This window comes from Hyla sarda, chromosome 2 (genome assembly GCF_029499605.1).
Source record: "Hyla sarda isolate aHylSar1 chromosome 2, aHylSar1.hap1, whole genome shotgun sequence".
Taxonomy (NCBI): domain Eukaryota; kingdom Metazoa; phylum Chordata; class Amphibia; order Anura; family Hylidae; genus Hyla; species Hyla sarda.
The window spans coordinates 94,306,938-94,331,010 of NC_079190.1; the positions used below are offsets into that span (position 1 = coordinate 94,306,938).

The 24,073-nt window shown below is 45.0% G+C and overlaps 1 protein-coding gene across 1 annotated transcript in view; it reads left to right on the top strand.

The window, feature by feature from the left end:
• Positions 1-24,073, top strand: part of LOC130358791 (solute carrier family 26 member 10-like) — an 86,747-nt gene that overhangs the window by 53,354 nt on the left and 9,320 nt on the right. The window contains exons 14-15 of the mRNA XM_056562588.1: positions 9,190-9,250; positions 18,314-18,393. Coding sequence (XP_056418563.1) covers positions 9,190-9,250; positions 18,314-18,393 — 141 coding nt within the window. The remainder of the gene's footprint in view (positions 1-9,189; positions 9,251-18,313; positions 18,394-24,073) is intronic.

Consider the following 24,073-nt stretch of genomic DNA (forward strand, 5'->3'; position numbering starts at 1 on the left):
TGTGAGAGAAAAAATAGAGTGATTTTCCCAAAGCAACCAATCACAGCTCTGCTTTCACTTCACCAGAGCTCCTTAGCTGAGCTGTGATTGGTCGCTGTGGAAAAATCTCTCCACTTTTTTTCTCACACAGTTTGATAAATCTGGGTCATTGTTACGCCGAGCGCTCCGGGTCCCTGCTCCTCCTCGGAGCGCTCGCGGCGTTCCCCTCTCTGCAGCGCCCCGGTCAGACCCGCTTACCGGGAGCGCTGCACTGACACTGCCGGCGGGGATGCGATTCGCATAGCGGGACAAGCCCGCTCGCGAATCGCATCCCAAGCTACTCACCTGTCCCGGTCCCCGGCTGTCACGTCCTGGCGCGCGCGGCTCCGCTCCTTAGGGCGCGCGCGCGCCAGCTCTCTAAGATTTAAAGGGCCAGTGCACCAATGATTGGTGCCTGGCCCAATCAGGCTAATTAGCTTCCACCTGCTCCACGTCCATTTAACCTCACTTCCCCTTCCCTTCCTTGCCGGATCTTGTTGCCTTTGTGCCTAGAGAAAGCGTTTACTGTGTTTGCCATTCCAGTGTTCCAGACCTCTTGCTATCACCATTGACTACGAACCTTGCCGCCTGCCCTGACCTTCTGCTACGTCTGACCTCGCCTCTGTCTAGTCCTTCTGTCCCACGCCTTCTCAGCAGTCAGCGAGGTTGAGCCGTTGCCGGTGGATACGACCTGGTTGCTACCGCCGCAGCAAGACCATCCCGCTTTGCGGCGGGCTCTGGTGAATACCAGTAGCAACCTAGAACCGGTCCACCGACACGGTCCACGCCAATCCCTCGCTGACACAGAGGATCCACATCCAGCCTGCCGAATCCTAACAGTCATTATGTGAATTCCATTAAAAATGTTACAAACACCATCAGTAACAATGAATAGCTCTTTTTTGATATAACTAATTGTCGCTCATGGTGTTCATTATCTCTTTTAACCCCTTAACAACGGAGGACGTAAATGTACGTCCAGGTGAGGTGGTACTTAACGCACCAGGACGTACATTTACGTCCTAAGCATAACCGCGCCCATCAGAGCGATGCCCAAACCATGCGCGGCAGGTCCCGGCTGCTTATGGCAGCCAGGGACTAGCCCGTAATGGATCCCGCGGATGTCCACCATTAACCCCTCAGATGCCGTGATCAATACAGTCACTAAATGGATGATCACTAAAATGGATGATCGGATCGCCTGCAGCGCTGTCGCGGCCATCCGATCATCCAGCACGGCAGATGAAGGTCCCCTCACCTGGCTCCGCTGCCTTCCCGGCGTCTTCTGCACTGATCTGCCTTCCCGCAGACCAGAGCAGAAGATAGCCGATAATGCTGATCAGTGCTGTGTCCTATACATAGCACTGAACAGTATTAGTAACCGAGTGATTGCTATAAATAGTCCCCTATGGGGACTATTAAAGTGTAAAAAAAAAAAGTAAAAAAAAAGTAAAAAAATGTAAAAAAAAAAACTCCCCCAATAAAAACGTAAATTGTCCCATTTCCCTATTTCACCCCCAAAAAGTGTAAAAAAAATATTTTATACACATATTTGGTATCGCCATGTGCCTAAATATCTGAACTACTAAAATAAAATGTTAATGATACCGTACAGTGAACGGCGTGAACGTAAAAAAAAAAAGTCCAAAATAGATAACATTTTATTCCCAAAAATTTTTATAGAAAATGGATTAAAAGTTCTATATAAGCAAATATGGTATCAATAAAAAGTACAGATCACAACGCAAAAAATTAGCCCTCATACCGCTGCTTATACGGAAAAATGAAAAAGTTATAGGTCTTCAAAATAGGGGGACTTTAAACATACTAATTTGGTTAAAAAGTTTGCGATTTTTTTTAAGCGCAACAGTAATAGAAAAGTATGTAATCATGGTATCATTTTAATCGTATTGACCCAAAGAATAAAGAACACATGTCATTTTTACCGTAAATTGTACTGCGTGAAAACAAAACCTTCCAAAATTTGCAAAATTGCGGTTTTCTTTTTAATTTCCCCACACAAATAGTATTTTTATGGTTGCGCCATACATTTTATGGTAAAGTGAGTGATGGCATTACAACGGACAGCTGGTCGCGCAAAAAACAATCCCTCATACTAGTCTGTGGATGAAAATATAAAAGTTATGATTTTTTGAAGGCAAGGAGGAAAAACTAAAACGTAAAAATGTAATTGTCCTTAACCCCTTAAGGACGCAGGACGTACTCAAATGGCCCCTTTTCCGAGTCCTTAAGGACTCAGGACGTTTGAGTACGTCCTGTCAAATCCCGGCCCCCCGCCGCTAGCTGGAGGGGAGCCGGTGCCCGATGCCTGCTGAAATCGTTCAGCAGGCATCGGGGCATATCGCCCAGGGGGGTCATTATGCCCCCCCATGTCGGCGATGGCCGCAGATCGCTGGACAATTCAGTCCAGCGATCTGCGGCAGATTCCGGGTCAATCGGGTCTCCAGTGTCCCGGTGACCCGGAATTACTGGCTGTTCAGCCAGAGCCTGCAGGGGTGAGGTGGCACTGGTGCCACCTCATGATCGCCCTGATTCGTCGGCCGGATTACTGGCCGACCAATCAGGGCGCCTGCTGCGGGTGTCACTCCCTCAATCCGCTCCGCCCCTCTTCTGGAGGACGTGAGCGGGTGCGGGACGTGCACCCCGGGTGCTGGGGACCCCGATCCCCGGCGTCAATGTTGGGATCGGGGCCCCAGGAGCGACGGCCGCAGCGGCGGCGACGAGGGACTGACCTGTGCGGCGAGGATCGTTGGAGGTGAGTGACAGCCTCCTGCTGTTGCTTAGCAACAGCTCCCAGCATGCAAAAAGGGCATGCTGGGAGCTGTAGTTTTGCAACAGCTGGAGGCACATTTTTTCTATGGAAAAGTGTACCTTCAGCTGTTGTGTAACTACAACTCCCAGCTTGGACAAACAGCTAAAGTGCATGCTGGGAGTTGTAGTAGTGCATCTGCTGGTTGCATAACTACAACTCCCAGCATGCCCGTTGGCTGTCGGTGACTGCTGGGAGTTGTAGTTTTGCAACAGCTGAAGGCACACTGAGTTATGTAGCAAACCAGTGTGTCTCCAGCTGTTGCATAACTACAGTCCCCAGCATCCCCAGCCAAAGTAGTATGCCTCCAGCTGTTGCATAACTACAAGACCCAGCATGCCCTTCCTCTGTCCATACATGCTGGGGGTTGTAGCTTTTGCAACAGCTGAAGGCACACTGGTTGCAAAACACTGAGTTTGTTACCAAACTCGGTGTTTCACAACCAGTGTGCCTCCAGCTGTTGCAAAACTACAACTCCCAGCATGCACTGATAGACCGTACATGTTGGGAGTTGTAGTTTTGCAACAGCTGGATGTTTCTTCCCCCCCCCCCCAATGTGAACGTACAGGGTACACTCACATGGGCGGAGGATTACAGCAAGTATCCGGCTGCAAGTTTGAGCTGCGGCAAATTTTCTGCCGCATCTCAAACTGCCAGCGAGAAACTACTGTGAACTCCCGCCCGTGCGACTGTACCCTAAAAACACTACACTAACACACAATAAAAAGTAAAAAACACTACGTATACACATACCCCTATACAACCCCCCTCCCCTCCCCAATAAAAATGAAAAACGTCTGGTACGCCACTGTTTCCAAAACGGAGCCTCCAGCGGTTGCAAAACTACAACTCCCAGCATGCACTGATAGACCGTACATGCTGGGAGTTGTAGTTTTGCAACAGCTGGATGTTTCTTCCCCCCCCCCCCCCCCCCAATGTGAACGTACAGGGTACACTCACATGGGCGGAGGATTACAGTAAGTATCCATCTGCAAGTTTGAGCTGCGGCAAATTTTCTGCCGCAGCTCAAACTGCCAGCGAGAAACTACTGTGAACCCCCGCCCGTGTGACTGTACCCTAAAAACACTACACTACACTAACACACAATAAAATAAAAAGTAAAAAACACTACATATACACATACCCCTACACAGCCCCCCTCCCCAATAAAAATGAAAATCCCCAAAACGGAGCCTCCAGCTGTTGCAAAACAACAACTTCCAGTATTGCCAGATAGCCACTGACTGTCTAGGCATGCTGGGAGTTTTACAACAGCTGGAGGCACCCTGTTTGGGAATCACTGGCGTAGAATACCCCTATGTCCACCCCTATGCAAGTCCCTAATTTAGGCCTCAAATGCACATGGCGCTCTCACTTTGGAGCCCTGTCGTATTTCAAGGCAACAGTTTAGGGTCACAAATGGGGTATCGCCGTACTCGGGAGAAATTGTGTTACAAATTTTGGGGGGTATTTTCTGCTTTTACCCTTTTTAAAAATGTTTCCAAAATGGTATGCCATGTGTTTTTTTTTTTGCTGTTCTGGCACCATAGGGGCTTCCTAAATGTGACATGCCCCCCAAAAACCATTTGTCGCTCCTTCCCTTCTGAGCCCTCTACTGCACCCGCCGAACAATTAACATAGACATATGAGGTATGTGCTTACTCGAGAGAAATTGGGTTTCAAATACAAGTAAAAAATTTCTCCTTTTTACCCCTTGCAAAAATTCAAAAATTGGGTCTACAAAAACATGCGAGTGTAAAAAATGAAGATTGTGAATTTTCTCCTTCACTTTGTTGCTATTCCTGTGAAACATCTAAAGGGTTAAAACGCTTACTGAATGCCATTTTGAATACTTTGGGGGGTGTAGTTTTTATAATGGGGTAATTTATGGGGTATTTCTAATATGAAGACCCTTCAAATCCACTTCAAACCTGAACTGGTCCCTGAAAAAAAGCGAGTTTCAAAATTTTGTGAAAAATTGGAAAATTGCTGCTGAACTTTGAAGCCCTCTGGTGTCTTCCAAAAGTAAAAACTCATCAATTTTATGATGCAAACATAAAGTAGACATATTGCATATGTGAATAAAAAAAAAATATTTTGAATATCCATTTTCCTTACAAGCAGAGAGCTTCAAAGTTAGAAAAATGCAAAATTTTCAAATTTTTCATCAAATTTTGGGATTTTTCACCAAGAAAGGATGCAAGTTACCACAAAATTTTACCACTATGTTAAAGTAGAATATGTCACAAAAAAACTATCTCGGAATCAGATTGATAACTAAAAGCATTCCAGAGTTATTAATGTTTGAAGTGACAGTCCTTAAGGTGAAAAAGGGCTCAGTCCTTCATGACCCAGCCCATTTTCACCTTCATGACCTGGGCATTTTTTGAAAATCTGACCACTGTCACTTTAAACATTAATATCTCTGGAATGCTTTTACTTATCATTCTGGTTCCGAGATTGTTTTTTCGTGACATATTCTACTTTATGTTATCGGTAAAATTTCACTGATATTTGCATCCTTTCTTGGTAAAAAATCTAAAAATTTCATGAAAATTTTGAAAATTTAGCATTTTTCTAACTTTGAAAGTCTCTGCTTGAAAGGAAAATGGATATTCCAAATAAATTACATATTGATTCACATATACAATATGTCTACTATGTGTTTGCATTAAAAAATTGGCAAGTTTTTACTTTTGGAAGACACCAGAGGGCTTCAAAGTTCCGCAGCAATTTTCCAATTTTTCTCAAGATTTTCAAAATCGTAATTTTTCAGGGCCCAGTTCAGGTTGGAAGTGGATTTTAAGGATCTTCATATTAGAAATACCCCATAAATGACCCCATTATAAAAACTGCACACCCCAAAGTATTCAAAATGACATTCAGTAAGTGTTTTAACCCTTTAGGTGTTTCACAGGAATAGCAGCAAAGTGAAGGAGAAAATTCTAAATCTTCATTTTTTACACTCGCATTTTCTTGTAGACCCAATTTTTGAATTTTTACAAGGGGTAAAAGGAGAGAAATCACCCTAAAATTGGTAACTCAATTTCTCTTGAGTAAGGAAATACCTCATATGTGTATGTAAAGTGTTCGGCGGGCGCAGTAGAGGGCTCAGAAGGGAAGGAGCGACAATGGGATTTTGGAGAGTGAGTTTTTCTGAAAGGGTTTTTGGGGGGCATGTCCCATTTAGGAAGCCCCTATGGTGCCAGAACAGTGGACCCCCCCCACATGTGACCCCATTTTGGAAACTATACCCCTCATGGAATTTAATAAGGGGTGCAGTGAGCATTTACACCCCACTGGCGTTTGACAGATATTTGAAACAGTGGACTGTACAAATCAAAAATTTTATTTTTCATTTTCACAGACCACTGTTGCAAAAATCTGTCATACACCAGTGTGGTGTAAATGCTCACTGCACCCCTTATTAAATTCCGTGAGGGGTGTAGTTTCCAAAATGGGGTCACATGTGGATATTTATTGTTTTGCGTTTGTCAGAACTGCTGTAACAATCAGCCACCCCTGTGCAAATCGCCTCAAATGTACATGGTGCACTCTCCCTTCTGGGCCTTGTTGTGCGTCCCCAGAGCACTTTGCGTCCACATATGGGGTATCTCCGTACTCGGGAGAAATTGCGTTACAAATTTAGAGGGTCTTTTTTCCCTTTTACCTCTTGTGAAAATGAAAAGTATAGGGCAACACCAGCATGTCAGTGTAAAAAATGTATTTTTTTACACTAACATGCTGGTGTAGACCCCAACTTCACCTTTTCATAAGGGGTTAAAGAAGAAAAAGCCCCCCAAAATTTGTAAGGCAATTTCTCCCGAGTACGGAGATACCCCATATGTGGCCCTAAACTGTTGCCTTGAAATACGACAGGGCTCCAAAGTGAGAGAGCGCCATGCGCATTTGAGGCCTGAATTAGGGATTTGTATAGGGGTGGACATAGGGGTATTCTATGCCAATGATTCCCAAACAGGGTGCCTCCAGCTGTTGCAAAACTCCCAGCATGCCTGGACAGTCAATGGCTGTCCGGCAATACTGGGAGTTATTATTTTGCAACGGCTGGAGGCTCCGTTTTGGAAACAGTAGCGTACCAGACGTTTTTCATTTTTTTGGCAAGGGGGGGGGCTGTGTAGGGATATGTGTATATGTAGTGTTTTTTACTTTTTATTTTAGGTTAGTGTTAGTGTAGTGTAGTGTTTTTAGGGTACAGTCACATGGGCAGAGGTTCACAGCAAGTTTGCCGCTGGAAGTTTGAGCTGCAGCGCAAAATTTGCGCCATCTCAAACTTGCAGCACTCACTGTAAACCTCCGCCCATGTGAGTGTACCCTGTACATTCACATTGGGGGCAAACATCCAGCTGTTGCAAACTCCGAGCATGCCCTTTGGCTGTCCGTGCATGCTGGGAGTTGTAGTTTTGCAACAGCTGGATGAACACTGGTTTGGAAACACTAAGTTAAGTAATAAACTTTCAAGTGTTTTGCAACCAAACTTAGTGTTTCCAAACCAGTGTGCCTCCAGCTGTTGCAAAACTACAACTCCCAGCATGCATGGTCTGTCAGTGCATGCTGGGAGTTATAGTTTTGCAACAATTGCAACAGCTGGAGGCACTGAGGTAGGAAACGGACAATGTTTCCCAACTAGTGTGCCTCCAGTTGTTGCAAAACTACAACTCCCAGCATGCCCAGACTGCCCAGGCATGCTGGAAGTTGTAGTTCGGCAATATCTGAAGGATCAGATGTTGCCGAACTACAACTTACAGCATGCTTGGGCAGTCTGGGCATGCTGGGAGTTGTAGTTTTGCAACATCTGGAGGTCCACAGTTTGGAGACCACTGTATAATGGTCTCCAATCTGTGCTCTTCCAGATGTTAGAGAACTACAACTCCCAGCATGCCTGGACATACTGAGCATGCTGAGATTTGTAGTTTTGCAACATCTGGAAGAGCACAGATTGGAGACCATTATACAGTGGTCTCCAAACTGTGGACCTCCAGATGTTGCAAAACTACAACTCCCAGCATGCCCAGAAAGCCAAAGGCTGTCTGGGCATGCTGGGAGTTGCAGTTTTGAAACTCTCAGAGGCAGCAGTGAGATCGCTTTACGGCGATCTCACTGCTGCCAATGAAGATGCCGCACTGCTGCCGGAAACTCACCTCCGGGACGCAGCGCAGCCGGGACCGCACGGAGGACGCCGGGATCGCACGGAGGACGCCGGGACCGCTCGGGACACCGCTCCGACGGGTAAGTGACGCCGGGGGACGGGTCAGGGACACTTAGCAGAGCGGTGTGTGTCCCGATCCCCATGATCGGGACTCACACACCGCACTGCTAAGTATTCTGATAGCGAAACGCTGCTATCAGCTAGTCAGATTTGACCAGCTGATAGCAGCGATCGCAGCGATCGCTTGGGGGGGTGGGGGACGAAACCCCCCCCGTGGTCGCACGGTAAGATGGCTGGCTATCAGTGATAGCCACCATCTTTCCGGGCGCTGCGGGATGCCGCGAGTAGCGGCAGTAATGTCCATGACGTACCTGTATGTCATGGGTCGGGAACACCTTGCCACCCATGACGTACAGGTATGTCATAGGTCGGAAAGGGGTTAAAGGCATACACCGGTGAAAACCTTTTTTTTCTTTTAAATCAACTGGTGGCAGAAAGTTAAAAATATTTGTAAATTACTTCTATTAAAAAATCTTAATCCTTCCTGTACTTATTAGCTGCTGAATGCTACAGAGGAAATTCCTTTCTTTTTGGAACACTAATGACATCACAAGCACAGTGCTCACTGCTGACATATCTGTCCAGTTTAGCAACCATGCATAGCAGATGCATGCTAAGGGCAGCATGGTGGCTCAGTGGTTAGCACTGCTGCCTTGCAGTGCTGGGGGCTTGGGTTCAAATCCCACTAAGGACAACAATAAATAAAGTGTTATTATTAATATAATAACTTCAGCAGAGAGAACTGTGCTCGTGATGTCATCAGAGAGCATTCCAAAAAGAAAAGAATTTCCTCTGTAGTATTCAGCAGCTAATAAGTACAGGAAGGATTAAGCTTTTTTAATAGAAGTAATTTACAAATATGTTTAACTTTCTGCCACCAGTTGATTTAAAAGAAAAAAGGTTTTCACCGGAGTACCCCTTTAAGGCCCAAATGGGCTGCATCCTTAAGGGGTTAATGTAATTTAAATAAAGGGTATGTTTTAGTTTTTCTGTGATGGCTTTTTGGTGATTCACTAAAACACTTGGGCCGTTTGCAGTGATTTCCTAGATCTTAAGAATGGTCTGACTATAAGGGAAAAAATATAATAATATCTAACTGTATTTTATGTTTCAGGATTCAGGAATTGCAAACCCAGTTTATAACCCAGACGGGTGTGACATAAAGCAAGAACAAGGTACGGTAACATTTCATTATAGATACATTAAGCAGAAAAGTATTGATCCAAGAATATGAAATTAATGTTTGCATTACACAATGGACACAAAATAGAGCAGCTGGTAAAAATAGGAGACTTTTGCCCAGTGCAAGTGTCCATAATAAAAAACTAGGTATCTGTGATTTTTTTTTAAAGATATTTGTAGTGCAGATTATTGTGATTATAATACTTATTATTTAGGTTCACATCAACTGCTGCTATGTCCATATGAGTATTGTGAGGTAAAGAGAAATATTGGTCAACATCTCTGTTTATAAAACATTGACTGGGCATGGGATACATTTACCAAAAAGAAAAAAAGGATATTTTTGCAGCCCCATTTTTTTTTTATTTTATATTCAAACACAACTTTATTAAAGGTTGTAAAAGACAGAAAAACAGGGCGGTGCATTACAAAGTCAGCAACATAATCAGTCAGGAGAACACAATCCAACCGTGATATACAGCAGGCACGTAAATGCAAAATTCAGGATTGTTACTTCAGAAAGGTCAGGATGTGCGCTCTCAGTTGTGCGTAGTAAGTTGTGAGCACAAAGAGAGTGGAAGTAAAGAGTGAGAGTGAAGCTCTGATTGTCAGTAGGAGCCTGGATTCGGGCAGACAGAGGAGCTCCATACAGAGAGAACAGAAAAAGAAGGCAGAAGGAAAGGGGTAACAGAAAGAGGGAAAACAAGGAGAGAAAACAAATACAAATCACAATAAAGAAAAAACAGGAACAATGTAACTGACCTGATCTTGACCAAACCACTCGTCCAACAGAAACTGAATGAAAGCTAGGGGTGTATGAGCCAAGAGCTGCAGCCGGAGAAGAGAAGCCCACCATCACCTCAACTCAATCAATCCTGTATAGAGGGGATTCTAGGAAGGTCAGCCAGGGGCCCCATATTGCACTATAACTGTCGGTTGTCCCCCTCGGGTCCGACATCAGCTCTTCCATGCGACAAATAAAAAGAATTTCCCTATACCAGTCAGACACTGTCGGGGGGGGGGTGCTATTTTTCCAGAGCCGCGGGATCACCGACCTGGCCGCTACCAACAGGAAGCGTGCTAGTTTTTGGGCCGGAGTCCAGCGGGACGATGGCAGAATCGACAGCAGGAGAACCTTAGGATCATTGGGATAGGATACCCCCGTAATATTGAGTATGCGCGAGACTACTGTCACCCAGAAGGGGCCCAGGGATGGACATGACCACCATATGTGGGACATGGTGCCCACATCTCCCCCACATCACCAACAATTCGCAGACACCGTCGGGTATATTTTATTCAGAACAGACGGCACTCTGTACCATCTAGAGATGATTTTATAATTTGTCTCTTGGGCCCTACAGGAGATCGACATTTTATGGCAAAGGGAGAATGCTGCTGTCCAGTCTGAGGCCACAAAGGTAGTGCCCAGTTCCACCTCCCACGCCCCCATGTATCGAGGTGGCTCCTGGGCCATCGCGTCAAGCAGAAGGCCATATATCTGAGAGACCGCTCGGGGGACCGGGGAAGTGGAAGTGCACAGCACCTCAAAGGGCAAGAGGGGCCTACTCAGATGTAGGGAATCACCATCAGAGTTGACAAAGTGTCTGAGCTGCATGTATTGCATGTATCTAGCGGGGGATTGTAAGTGGTCAGGTACCAGTTCAGTATATGCACGTAGTTGTGTCCCCGTCAAGAAGACTCTCAGGGGGAGGGTCGGGGGATCGGTCAGCCCTAGGAAAGAGGAGCTTGTGAGGCCCGGCGGAAAGCGAGGGTTCCCCAACAAGGGGGTGAGGGGGCCATCAGGTGTCAGGAGACCAGTGGGGTGCAGGCAGCGCCGCAGTACAATCAGAAGTTCCCTCGACACCCAAGGCAGGGCTCTGAGAGTGGTTGGTGGAATCGTGTCTCGCGGGAGCCAGGGAAAGGCCAAGACTAGGGGCCCCACGTCGCAGAGTTCCAGACCCACCCATCTCTTGGTCGTGCGGCCGTGGAGGAAGTCCAGGTATCGTGCCAAAGAGGCTGCTATGTAGTAGGCTCTACAGTCTGGGACCGCCAGTCCACCCGCGTGGTTTCGCCTCATCAAAATTCTTCTGGATATCCTCGACGGCCGCCCGGCCCAGATGAACCTAGTAAACAATCTGTCAAGCCTACGGAAGTATGAGGCGGGGATAGCAATCGGCACTGTCTGAAACAGGTATAACAACCTGGGGAGAATATTTATCTTGAGGATATTGGTTCTGCCTACCCAGGTAAACGTTCCCCTCGACCATCTCTCAAGATCCCTCTCTACGGTAGATAGCTGGGGAAGGAAATTGAAAGAGTAAGCGTTGGACAGTTGTCTGGGAACCTGAATCCCTAGATACCTAAACGAGTCAGTAGCCCAGCGAAAGGGGTGTTCTCGCTTCAGGCTATCTACCACAGTCTGCGGGAGGGTGATGTTGAGAGCAGTGCTTTTGGACATGTTTATCCGGTGATTACTGAAGTGGGAATAGAGCTGGAGAACGCGTGACACTGCTGGTAAGGTGGTGCAAGGGGAGGTCAGATAAAGGAGCAAGTCGTCCACAAAGGCAGACCAAAGGTGCCCGTCTCCCCCTGAAGAGTACCCCTTAATGGCAGGGTCTTGTCTAAGTGCAGTCAGAAGATGCTCCATGCAGATAACATAAAGCAGGGGGGAGAGCGGGCAACCCTGGCGCGTGCCATTCCGGATTTTGAAAGGGGAAGACAGTGCACCGTTAACCCTCACCCTAGCCTGTGGATCCCTATACAGAGCAGCCACACGGGTCAACATTGAGGGACCCAGGCCAATTTGAGCCAGCGAGCTCTCCAGAAACCCCCAGTCCACCCGATCAAACGCCGTCTAAGGAGAGAAGCATCAATGGCATGTGGTCTGCAGTAGCCTTGTGTATGACTGAGAAAGCCCGGATTGTGTTGTCGCGAGCCTCTCTTGAGCGAAGGAAACCTGATTGATCGTGGTGGACTACGGGTCCCAGGACAGCCCCCAGTCGGTCCGCCAGTAGCTTGGCAAACAGTTTGATGTCCGTGTTTAAGAGAGATATTGGGCGGTAGCTGGCACAAAGACCAGGGTCCTTATCGTCCTTGGGTATGACAGTGATTATGGCAGTAAGAGAGGCTGAAGGGAAGCCGACCCCTGTAGAGACGTCGTTGAAGGCTGCATGGAGGAAGGGGACAATCTCCGCCTTCAGGGATTTAAAGAATTTGGCAGAGGAAATATTAGGAAGCACTAGAGGTGCAAAGGGAAACTGGTGACAGCAATCAGACAGCTGTCTCGCAGGTGTGCTCAACGCACACCCAACCTATGTGGGGGGGGGTATGTGAGGAAGGCAGTATTGACTATGCGAGCGGCTAAAGTAGGGGGGGGGGTAGTTGTTGCGGTCGGATATCCAAATCCGCCCACGGCCATGGGCTAGTATGAAGGGTGGCCCCTCTAGGGGAGCACACACAAACAGGTGTGTGAGGGTAGTGATCTATAACATCAGTAAAGAGGAAGCCCGGGGGGAAGCCGGATCGGGGGGTTCAGCTGCAATCAGGTAGGTGGTAGAGGGACCATGATCCTCGTGCGGGAAGGGTGGGGCCGAGAGCATTAGGAGCAGGGGAGGGTGTGACCGGTGGGGAGGAAAGCTGGAAGGGGTGGCGGGAAGTGGAGCAGGCAGAGGGGGGGGGGAGCCAGAGATGGGAAGGGAGGTGGAGGAGGAGAGAGGGGGAAAAGCTGAAGGTGGGAGCGTGGGGGAAAGCGGGAGATGGGAGGGTGGGGGGGATAGGAGGGGGGGCAGGCATAGGTGGGTGTGAGGGAGGGTAGTGAGTGGTCATGGAGGGGGGGGACAAGGGAGTGAACGAGGTAGGGTCCACTAGTGGGCCCTTAAAGTGGGCGAGGAGGGTAGTAAGTGTCAGCTAGGGCCTGAACACTGTCCCCTAGGTGCTCAAAGGGATACACTATGCAAGTTCGGTAATCACTGAAATCAGGGTTCAGCGGGAGTCCCTGAAGATAGGCGTCTGGGTCTTCTCAGGCGCTGCGGCTGTGGCCAGCCAGGATTGGGGCGTCTGGCCGGGGTCTTCTGGACGGGTCTGGAGAGTGGGATCTGCATAGCAGGATAGGGGTTTTTCAGGAAGTCGATCCATTCCGGTAGGGAGATGGGAGGGAGACCCAGGGCCGTAAGGAAATGGGGCAAGTCAGAGGGGTCCCTCAGAGTAGCTGAAACTTCACCAGAAGTAGCATGCAGGGCAAATGGAAATCCCCATCGATAAGGCAAATGGCGATCCTGGAGCAGTCTCAGCAGTGGTCGGAGAAGAGCTCTTTGTTGGAGGGTGCGTCTGGAAAGATCCGGATATAGTTGCAGGGCAACCCCATCAAAGTGCACATCACCCCTCTGCCTCACATTTAGCATTATCTGTTCTTTCAAGGCGTATTTATGTACACGGCAGATTACGTCCCGTGGGCGCGAGGGATCGTTGCTGGGAGCACGGAGTGCACGATGGGCCCTGTCAAGTTCGATACGAGACTCCGGTGGGCGCCCCAGAATCATATTGAAAATCCCGATGACAGTAGGGAATAGATCCTGGGATCGCGTGGCTTCCGGGAGACCACGGATACGTATGTTATTCCGGCGGCTCCTATTTTCGATGTCGTCCAAGTGCTCCACCAGGGCCTGTTGAGTGGATGCATGAGTGGTCAAGGTGGATTGCAGGTCTCTCATAGTATCAAGAGCGTTGGATTGAAAGTCCTCAAGGGCCCTCACCCTTCCCTGAAGGTCCGCTACATCTTGCTTGACGGGCTGCAGGTCTTGGCGCCAGGCGTGTTTCAATTCCAAGGCCATGGTGGATATGTCACTTTTAGTGGGCAGGAGTGGTAGGAGCGCCTGGAGTTCAGGGTGACCCTTGAGCAAGGCCACCGCCTGGGTCGGGGGAGGGAGGGATGAGGACAGCGGGTCCCTCAGTTCATCCCGTTGCCCAGGGAAACTAAGCGGCAAAGAATGAGTTCCTGAGCAGACCGACAAGTGGGGTACAGCGGTTTGGGCACATAGTCCAAGATGCGGCATGGCAGGTGTTGGCTGAGCAGGCAAGGACAGATGTGTAGCTTCTCCGCACCCCTTAGCAGCGTGCACTGAGTCGGAGAGGCCGTGAGCCAGGGCCAGGCTCCCAGGGTCCACTACAGGTTCTTGGTCAAGGGAGGACAATTGAGAGGTCAGGGACCCCCTGGGACTCCTAAAGATTGAGGGGATGCTCTGTGAGGGCGACACCTGCCCATTCATGGGGGAGCTAGGCTGGGAGTTGGGCATAGGGGGTGACAGAAGGACTTCAGCCCGCTTTCCTACCTCCACCAGGACGTCACAGCCGGAGCCCCTCTGTTCGGATTCGTCCTCTATGTGTTGCAGCGGGGCACAAACTGCCCTCAGATTGGTGCCAGATGTGAATAGTCCCCCCGTCGGTAGTCGGGTTCGTGTTGGAGAAGGGAGAATCAGCGGTATCCCCGCCCGTCCCATCGGCGCTCCATCTGGGGAGAGCTCCGGTGCAGGACGCCTGGTGCCTCCACCCTCCACTCCAGCCGGGGATAGCGTACGTCGCAGCCCGGGCTCCTGACTTCCGGTCGGGCCTCGCTGAGGGGGTTGTATGCCGGGAGCTCTCCCATGAGGTTGCGTCCTCGTAGGTAAGTCCAGCAGGGCTTGCATCGTCGTCTTCGGCGCAGCTGTAGCTGAGGTGGCCGCAGTGCGCCTTGTGACAGGCGGTGAGGGGAGAAGTGCGTCCTCAGTAGAAGGCGCCCGCGCCATTTTGGAGAGGACAGTCATGGGGCCCAGGTCGTCTTGGAGTCCCGTCAGTGGGCCAAAAAGTTCGAGATCGGGACCGGGGTGTGCTGTGAGGGTCCCCTCGATTTCCTGTTCCTTCCCGACCTCCTGGAGCTCATAAGGATGAGTTAAATACCCTCTATACAGGCCGTGGGTTCGGAGCTCTGCAGATTAGCTGCTGCTTCCTCTCATAGCAGGACACGCCCCCCTTGCAGCCCCATTTTTTAATTCAAATATAGAATTAGCTGAAGAAGAACAAGAAAGTACAAAAATATGCTGAATAAAAGAAATTTCTTTGTGAAGTGTCAATTTGTAGTGCTTAGAATTTTTCCATCCCATATCCTTATGTTTGACTTTTCCATAAATTGGTTGTTTTTCACAGTATACTTTATGCTGAATTGATATACATTCTTTCTGGATACAACAAATGTGCAAAAAGCTAATTCTTAAAGGGGTACTCCGGTGAAAACCTTTTTTCTTTTAAATCAACAGGTGGCAGAAAGTTAAACATATTTGTAAATTACTTCTATTAAAAAATCTTAATCCTTCCAGTACTTATTAGCTGCTGAATGCTACAGAGGAAAATTCTTTTCTTTTTGGAACACTGATGACATCACAAGCACAGTGCTCTCTGTTGACATCTCTGTCCATTTTAGCAACCATGCATAGCAGATGCATAGCAGATGCATAGCAGTTGTATGCTAAGGGCAGCATGGTGGCTCAGTGGTGAGCACTGCTGCCTTGCAGAGCTGGGGACTTGGGTTCAAATCCCACTAAGGACAACAATAAATAAAGCGTTATTATTATTATTATAATAATGTCAGCAGAGAGAACTGTGCTCGTGATGTCATCAGAGAGCATTCCAAAAAGAAAATAATTTCCTCTGTAGTATTCAGCAGCTAACAAGTACAGTAAGGATTAAGATTTTTTAATAGAAGTAATTTACAAATATGTTTAACTTTCTGCCACCAGTTGATTTAAAAGAAAAAAGGTTTTCACCGGAGTACCCCTTTAAGCCTTGACAAAAATACCCATTGGGGGAGATTTATCAAAACCTGTGAAGAGGAAGAGTGGTGCAGTTGCCCATAGCAACCAATCAGATTGCTTCTTTCATTTTCCACAGGCCTCTAAAGAGGCCTGTGGAAAATGTAAGAAGCAATCTGATTGGTTGCTACGGGCAACTGCACCACTCTTCCTCTGCACAGGTTTTGAGAAATCTCCCCCATTGATCCCAATTTCGAGACAATAGTGGCCCACATATACTAAAACCATCTAATTCTTAGACAATGTGTCAGATCTATCTGATTTGTTTAATCTATTAATCTAAGCTTAGACTAATTATTATTTGGGTTACTTTATGCTGTGTGGCAGAATTTTTGTACATTTTTTGGAATTCGAAGTTGCACACAGGCTACACCTCTTTTCCAACAAACCGTGTCCCTTTGTTTGACATGAGGCAAAAGTGTGTAAAAGGTATCTAAAACACATACACAATAAATGTGGTGCGAAACATGTATGGTAGGTCAGATTTTTGTCCAGATCTGTAGCAAACTAGTAAATCTGTCCCATGTGTCTACCTAAGAGCACAAGCCTACAGATGCCTGTAAAGATGACCTTCGGTCAACCTCACAAAAATGTTGATTATACCGTCCCTAATAGTTTAATCACACAACTTTTTACAGTTTCCTGATATTCCCTACCATTCTATGATATTAGGGTTTATAGTTTGACAATTCAAGGAATCAGTCAGATTGGCGTGAACTTCATTTTTACAGTAGTTGTGATGGGCGGGATGTGAATGTTGTACATGAAAGAGCGTGTATGCCTAATACACCCCCCTGACTGTATAATTCTGCCCATCACTTGATATACCGTATTTTTCGCCGTATAAGACGCACTTTTACTTCCCCAAAACTGGGGGGAAAAAGTCGGTGCGTCTTATACGGCGAATACACCCCTATCGCGGCAGTCCCTGCAGCCATCAACGGCCGGGACCCGCGGCTAATACAGGACATCACCAATCGCAGTGATGCCCTGTATTAACCCAATCAAAGCTGACCGCCGCGTCTGAAGGGATAGTGACACTAACCCGGCTGTTTAGTCGGGCTGTTCGGTCCTGAACAGCCCGACTGAATAGGCGGGTTAGTGCTTACAGGACACCGGGAGGGACCTTACCTGCCTCCTTGGTGTCTTCTCTGTTCAGGGATCCCCTGTATGGCCGGCGGTCTCCTTCCTCGTCATCACGTCATTGCGTACGTGCGTCGGCGTGCGTAACGACGTGATGGCGGCGACGGAGAGCAAGGATACCCGGCCGGCAGCAGAGACGTTCGGATCGGCGGGGACACGTGAGTATTACCTCCTATGCAGTGGTCTTCAATCTGCAGACCTCCAGATGTTGCAAAACTACAACTCCCAGCATGCCCGGACAGCCAACGGCTGTCCGGGCATGCTGGGAGTTGTAGTTTTGCAACATCTGGAGGTCTGCAGGTTGAAGACCACTATTGGGTTCAAAATCTTTATGTTTTTAGATTTTGCACCTATAAATTGGGTGCGTCTTATACGCCGGTGCGTCCTATAGGACGAAAAATACGGTAATAATAAAATGAAGGTCACACCCATCTGACTGATTCCCTAAATTGTCACAAGAACTATAAACCCTCATATCTCGGTAATGGAAGGGCGTCTCAAGAAACTGTAAAAAGGAGTGTGATCAGGGCGCCGTAAGCTATTTAATGATTATGTAATCTCATTTTTTGGGATAACCACAGGTCCCAGTAAATGACACCATTAATGTCACAACTGTAACTTGTGCTCTCCACAGTGCCCCCATAACCAGCTAGTGTGCTCAGTGCCACCATAACAATGGTGGCAATAATGGGTCTTCATGTCACGAAGCCTCGATAAAAACAGCCCCAGCACCTTTATACTAACATAACAGAAAGCACTCAAGTCCAATATGCTTCCACAACACTGAGATAGAAAGTGAGAAGCTAATATGTCACCTCCTCTTCTGATGCAAGTGTTGTTCAGCAGAATTCGGGGGGGGGGGGGGGGGGGGGGAAAGAATTCACAACTTGCCATGACTTGTGTATAACTCACTACTTCTCACCAAAAGTCACTTTTCAGCAACTTAGCTTCTACTGTTTACTAGTTATCTATATGTGGGGGTACATGTCGGGGTACTGGGTAGCATAATCAGCCATGTTTAGTTTATGGACAGTGCTACAGCTGCCGTAAAATGATTTCTTATCTATGCAGACACTGAGATCAAGTCACTTATTATTGACTGCAGTGGGATTATATTCATTGACTTTGCTGGAGCTCGTCTGTTTATACAGGTCAGTAAATCATCAGTTTTATTAGAGGTTATCATTCATTATATTTTTATATAAGAAAGTAAAAACAAAAAGACAAGTAAAACTTTACGATAAATGGTCAATCCTTAAAGGGACCTGTTAGCAAAAGAAAAGAGAAAAGGCCCAAAGAGGCACCTAATGCATTACCCTAAGAACATTTTTTTCAAAAAAAAAAAAAATAAGGGGTCTAATAGATGGCCGCTCACCTGGAGCGTATAGTATATACGCATATAACCTCAGTTTGAGGTAATCAAGGAGGAATCCGTGCAAGCCTATAGGTCTTCAGGATGGATCCAAAGGGAGATCCTGCTGATGAGCTTAATAATAGAAAAGATGACCTTTCATCAGGTGCTCGGAGATCCAAGGAAATCTCACAACCAGGTCATGGAGGTGGATACGAATTCAAGCTTTATTAGTATACAACAAGGCGTTTCGGGGTTAGCATACTCCTTCTTCAGATTGACAGATTTGTACAGTACAATGCAACAGAGAGCTTTTTATACACACATTGATTGAAAAGCAAAATGGTGGCAGGGTCATAGGTTCAGGATGGGAGGTACAGCAAAAACAATAGAAATGTAGAAAAACTGGAAGCTGGATGTTTAGATTAGGTCTTATACTTTTTACCTATACATAGGGATGGTAGTAACTTCAAATTAAGAGAAAGAAGTATGCTTTATTAAATAATATGAAGGAGAGATATATTACTAGATCCGGTTCATATATTAAGTGGAGGCTTGATGCGCACTCGCTATGAACATAGCCGTGCGTTCCACTGCATGTAAACAACAGCCGCATGTCACCGCTCCGTTTACAATGCCATTTCTCCAACTGCCAACCAACCTCTGGATCACCAATTTTACACTCCTCTTACTTCAAACATTCCCCCGGATCATTCTTTCAACATGCTAGATACCACAGTTTTTTTAGGCCTCCCTCCCACGATTACATCCCCCTTCCAGTCCAACCAAAATCTAACTACAACAGAACAAATACATATAGCTCCTGCTCTAAAAACAAAAATGAAAAGAAAAAACTCAGAAAGAGAGGATGTAGAAGCGGACAAGCCCGAAGAGAAAGAAGAAAAAAGAAAAAGGAAATTTCCACCCAATCCTCTGACTTAAATACAGTTAAAATATTCAATCTATCTTCTTACTCCCTATAACCTACAGAAAAAATGGTATTACAAAGAGGTCTCTCTTTCTGCCCCACCAATAATTCCAATGAATTTCAACTATTTCTTGACTTACATTCATTTAATAGGAAACTTACAATTAAACGCCATTTCAATATGGAAGAACAAACTAATCCATTAAAATCTGCTCAATCCAACCCCCTCTCTCCTCACACTAACCCTCTTTCTCCCCCCCCCCCCCCCCACTTCACACCAACCTACGTCCTAAATTAAAATTTTATCCCCTTCATCATAGGGGGAACTATATTGATACCTTTTTTAGTAGCTAAAGATTTTGAACAATTAAAACCACAAAACACCAACCCTAATCTTTCTGGAAAAGAAAAATATGCCCTAAAACAACTCTCTACCAACACTGATATAGTGATTAAGCCTGCTGACAAAGGGGGTGGAATCGTCATTTTAAACAGAGACGATTACATTACTGAAGCTCTAAAACAATTAGCAGATACCAATTTTTTATAAACAATTGTCTTTTAAACCTACTATCAAATTTACAGCTGAACTAAAAGATCTAGTTACTTTTTATTTTAATAAAGATATCCTTACTAAGCAAGAGATGGAGTACATTTTAATTCCAGAACCCGCTCTCCCTATTTTTTATTACCTTCCTAAAGTACATAAAGATCCAGTTCACCCACCTGGAAGGCCAATTATATCTGGCATTAATTCTATTACCTCAAACCTGTCGCACTACATTGACATTATACTACAAAGATATCTCATCACTCTAAAATCCTATTTAAAATATACGACAGATTTCATTTCTTCTATTTTACCATTAAAATGGCAAAAACATTTCCTTTTCGTGACAATGGACATTTCCTCACTATATACAATCATTGATCACCAACTAGGTTTGAATGCCATCTCCTTTTATCTGGAAAACGATATGACCATACCTGCTGAACAAAAAACTTTTGTACTTAAAGAAATAGAGTTCATTTTAACCCATAACTATTTTACCTTTTTAAATTATATTTATTTACAACAGAGAGGCACCGCAATGGGCAAGCGTTTCGTGCCAAGTTTCGCGAATTTATTTGTAGGACGCTTTGAAGAAATTGAAATGTACACACATTCACTTTTTAGTCACTGTATATACTATAAACGTTACATTGACGACATTTTTATCATATGGGATGGCTCTTCCTCCGACCTCTCAGATTTTTTATATTTTCTTAACAATAACAAATGGGGACTTACTTTTACACAAGAATTTTATTCCAATTATGCAGAATTTTTAGATGTGTGTGTTTTTCATACTGAAGATAATGTTCTTAATACTAAGACTTTTTTTTAAAAGGTGGACAGCAACAGTTAACTAGATTTTAGAAGTTGTCACTATAAGAAATGGCTCCAGAATGTACCATTTGGACAATTTAAGCGCATCCGCCGCAACTGCACCTTAAAAACAGACTATGTCCAACAGAGCAAACTACTTGTCAGTAGATTTCAAGCGAAAAAATACCCGAAAAAAATCGTAGCCTCTGCTAAAACTAGAGCAAACAAACTGACACAATCTGACTGTCTTGTCAAAAAAACTTTGACAGTAGACACATCAATAGACAAACGTTGTTGCAATTTTATCACCACCTTTTCCAATAATAAAAAAGACATTACATCTATACTCGCCAAACATTGGAACATCCTTTTAAATGATCCTTTTTTACAAAAAACTCTCCCTTCAAAACCACAAGTCACTTTTCGGTGAGCACATTCCCTAAAAAACATACTCGCCCCAAGTAACTTAAAAACTCTGCAAAACAAACCTTCTAACTTTTTACAAAAGAATGGTTGTTTTAAGTACAATCACGCGCGTTGTAAATGTTGTTTAAATTTAACACATATGATAAAAGAATTTCACTCTATGGTCACTAAAGAGATTTTCTCTATTAAATCACATATATCTTGTGACTCCCAATACGTTATTTATCTCTTACAATGCACGTGCGGCCTGCAAAACGTAGGCCGCACCACACAGTGTTTAAGAAACCGAATTAATAAACACCGTAGCAATGTTACCCTCAAATACCAGCTTCATAGTGTGTCACGTCATCCTTCTTTACATCATGAAGGTGATTTTTCGGCCTTCAAGGTATCCGCCATAGAACAGATTAATAAGGATGTCCCCCAGCGATTCAACATGCTTAGGCAGCGTGAAAATTTTTGGATATTTAAATTACGCACACTTCAGCCCTTGGGACTAAATGAATTTATTGAGAGTAACTTGTGATTATGGCTGTGCGGATATTTATATTCATATTCATATTTAACCTTTTTCCTTAATATGAGTTACCCATATTTGTGGACCAATGTGTGTTTTTGACCTAAAGATTTTTATATTTGTATATGTATTTTTTATATATATTTTTATACATCCTCACATGAACTCCTTCATAGATATTTATTCTCTATATATTAATATATTTCAATACCTATTTATTTACATATACTCTCTTATTATTTAGTTTTTGTTATTTTATTAGCTTATATACTTGTGCAATCTCTATCTATTTATCTATATATGCGCCTCTTATCTAGGTATTCTATATCTTTTCATGGTTTTTAAATTATTTATATTTCTGCCAATATTAACCTAATTTTGTTTTAAAACATTCATGCACTATATTGATTCCTAGATACCATGCAAACTGTCCCTTTAACATCTCTGTTCACATCAGACATACAGATTCCTTTCATCCAACTTATACAGAGCAGCGCTAAACCATGCGCTTGCTCTGTAACATAAGATCTGCAGGGACCCGCTCCTTAGCGACGCGTCCCTGGTAGCGTACACGCCGCATCTCCGCTCTGTTTGTAAACGGAGCGGTGACATGCGGCTGTTGTTTACATGCAGTGGAACGCATGGCTATGTTCATAGCGAGTGCGCATCAAGCCTCCACTTAATATATGAACCGGATCTAGTAATATATCTCTCCTTCATATTATTTAATAAAGCATACTTCTTTCTCTTAATTTGAAGTTACTACCATCCCTATGTATAGGTAAAAAGTATAAGACCTAATCTAAACATCCAGCTTCCAGTTTTTCTACATTTCTATTGTTTTTGCTGTACCTCCCATCCTGAACCTATGACCCTGCCACCATTTTGCTTTTCAATCAATGTGTGTATAAAAAGCTCTCTGTTGCATTGTACTGTACAAATCTGTCAATCTGAAGAAGGGGTATGCTAACCCCGAAACGCGTTGTTGTATACTAATAAAGCTTGAATTCGTATCCACCTCCATGACCTGGTTGTGAGATTTCCTTGGATCTCCGAGCGCCTGATGAAAGGTCATCTTTTCTATTATTAAAATCCTTAAAGGGGTACTCCGGTGAAAACCTTTTTTCTTTTAAATCAACTGGTGGCAGAAAGTTAAACATATTTGTAAATTATGTCTATTAAAAAATCTTAATCCTTCCAGTACTTATTAGCTGCTGAATGCTACAGAGGAAATTCCTTTCTTTTTGGAACACTGATGACATCACAAGCACAGTGCTCACTGCTGACATCTCTGTCCATTTTAGCAACCATGCATAGCAGATGCATAGAAGATGCATAGCAGATGTATGCTAAGGGCAGCATGGTGGCTCAGTGGTTAGCACAGCTGCCTTGCAGTGCTGGGGACTTGACTTCAAATCCCACTAAGGACAACAATAAGTAAAGTGTTATTATTATGATAATGTCAGCAGAGAGAACTGTGCTCGTGATGTCATCAGAGAGCATTCCAAAAAGAAAATAATTTCCTGTGTAGTATTCAGCAGCTAATAAGTGCACAAAGTAATTTACAAATATGTTTAACTTTCTGCTAGTGTTGAGCGGCATAGGCCATATTTGAATTCGCGAATATTCGTCATATGTTCGCTAAATTCGCATATTCGTAATATTCTCGTTTTATTTTCGCATGTGCGAAAATTCGCATATGCCAAAATTCGCATATGGAAAGATTAGCATATACAAAATTAGCATATGCGAAAATTCGCATATGCGAAAATTACATTAACATATGCAAATTTTTGCATATGCAAAAATTTGCACGCCAGTCTCACACAGTAGTATTAGAGGCTTCTTTACACCACACAAGCTGGAAGCAGAGAGGGATGATCACTGTGATGTGCACTGTGAAAAAAAAAAAAAACGAATATTCGTAATTACGAATATATAGTGCTATATTCGCGAGAAACACTACTTTCTGCCACCAGCTGATTTAAAAGAAAAAAGGTTTTCACCGGAGTACCCCTTTAAGATTTAGGCTAGGGCTACAAGGTGATGAAAAATCATTGTGTCGCTCTACTTGAATTGTGCTATATCGACAGCTTTTGTGAGTGAATGTGCTAGTGTTGCAACCTGCAAAAACTGCGACCTAACAGTCCCCAGAAATGCGGGATGGATTTCTGGTCATGGTGGCGACACAGTTTTTGGCCTTTGTCTCTTAATAGTTCTGAAGGATATGAGGATGGAAA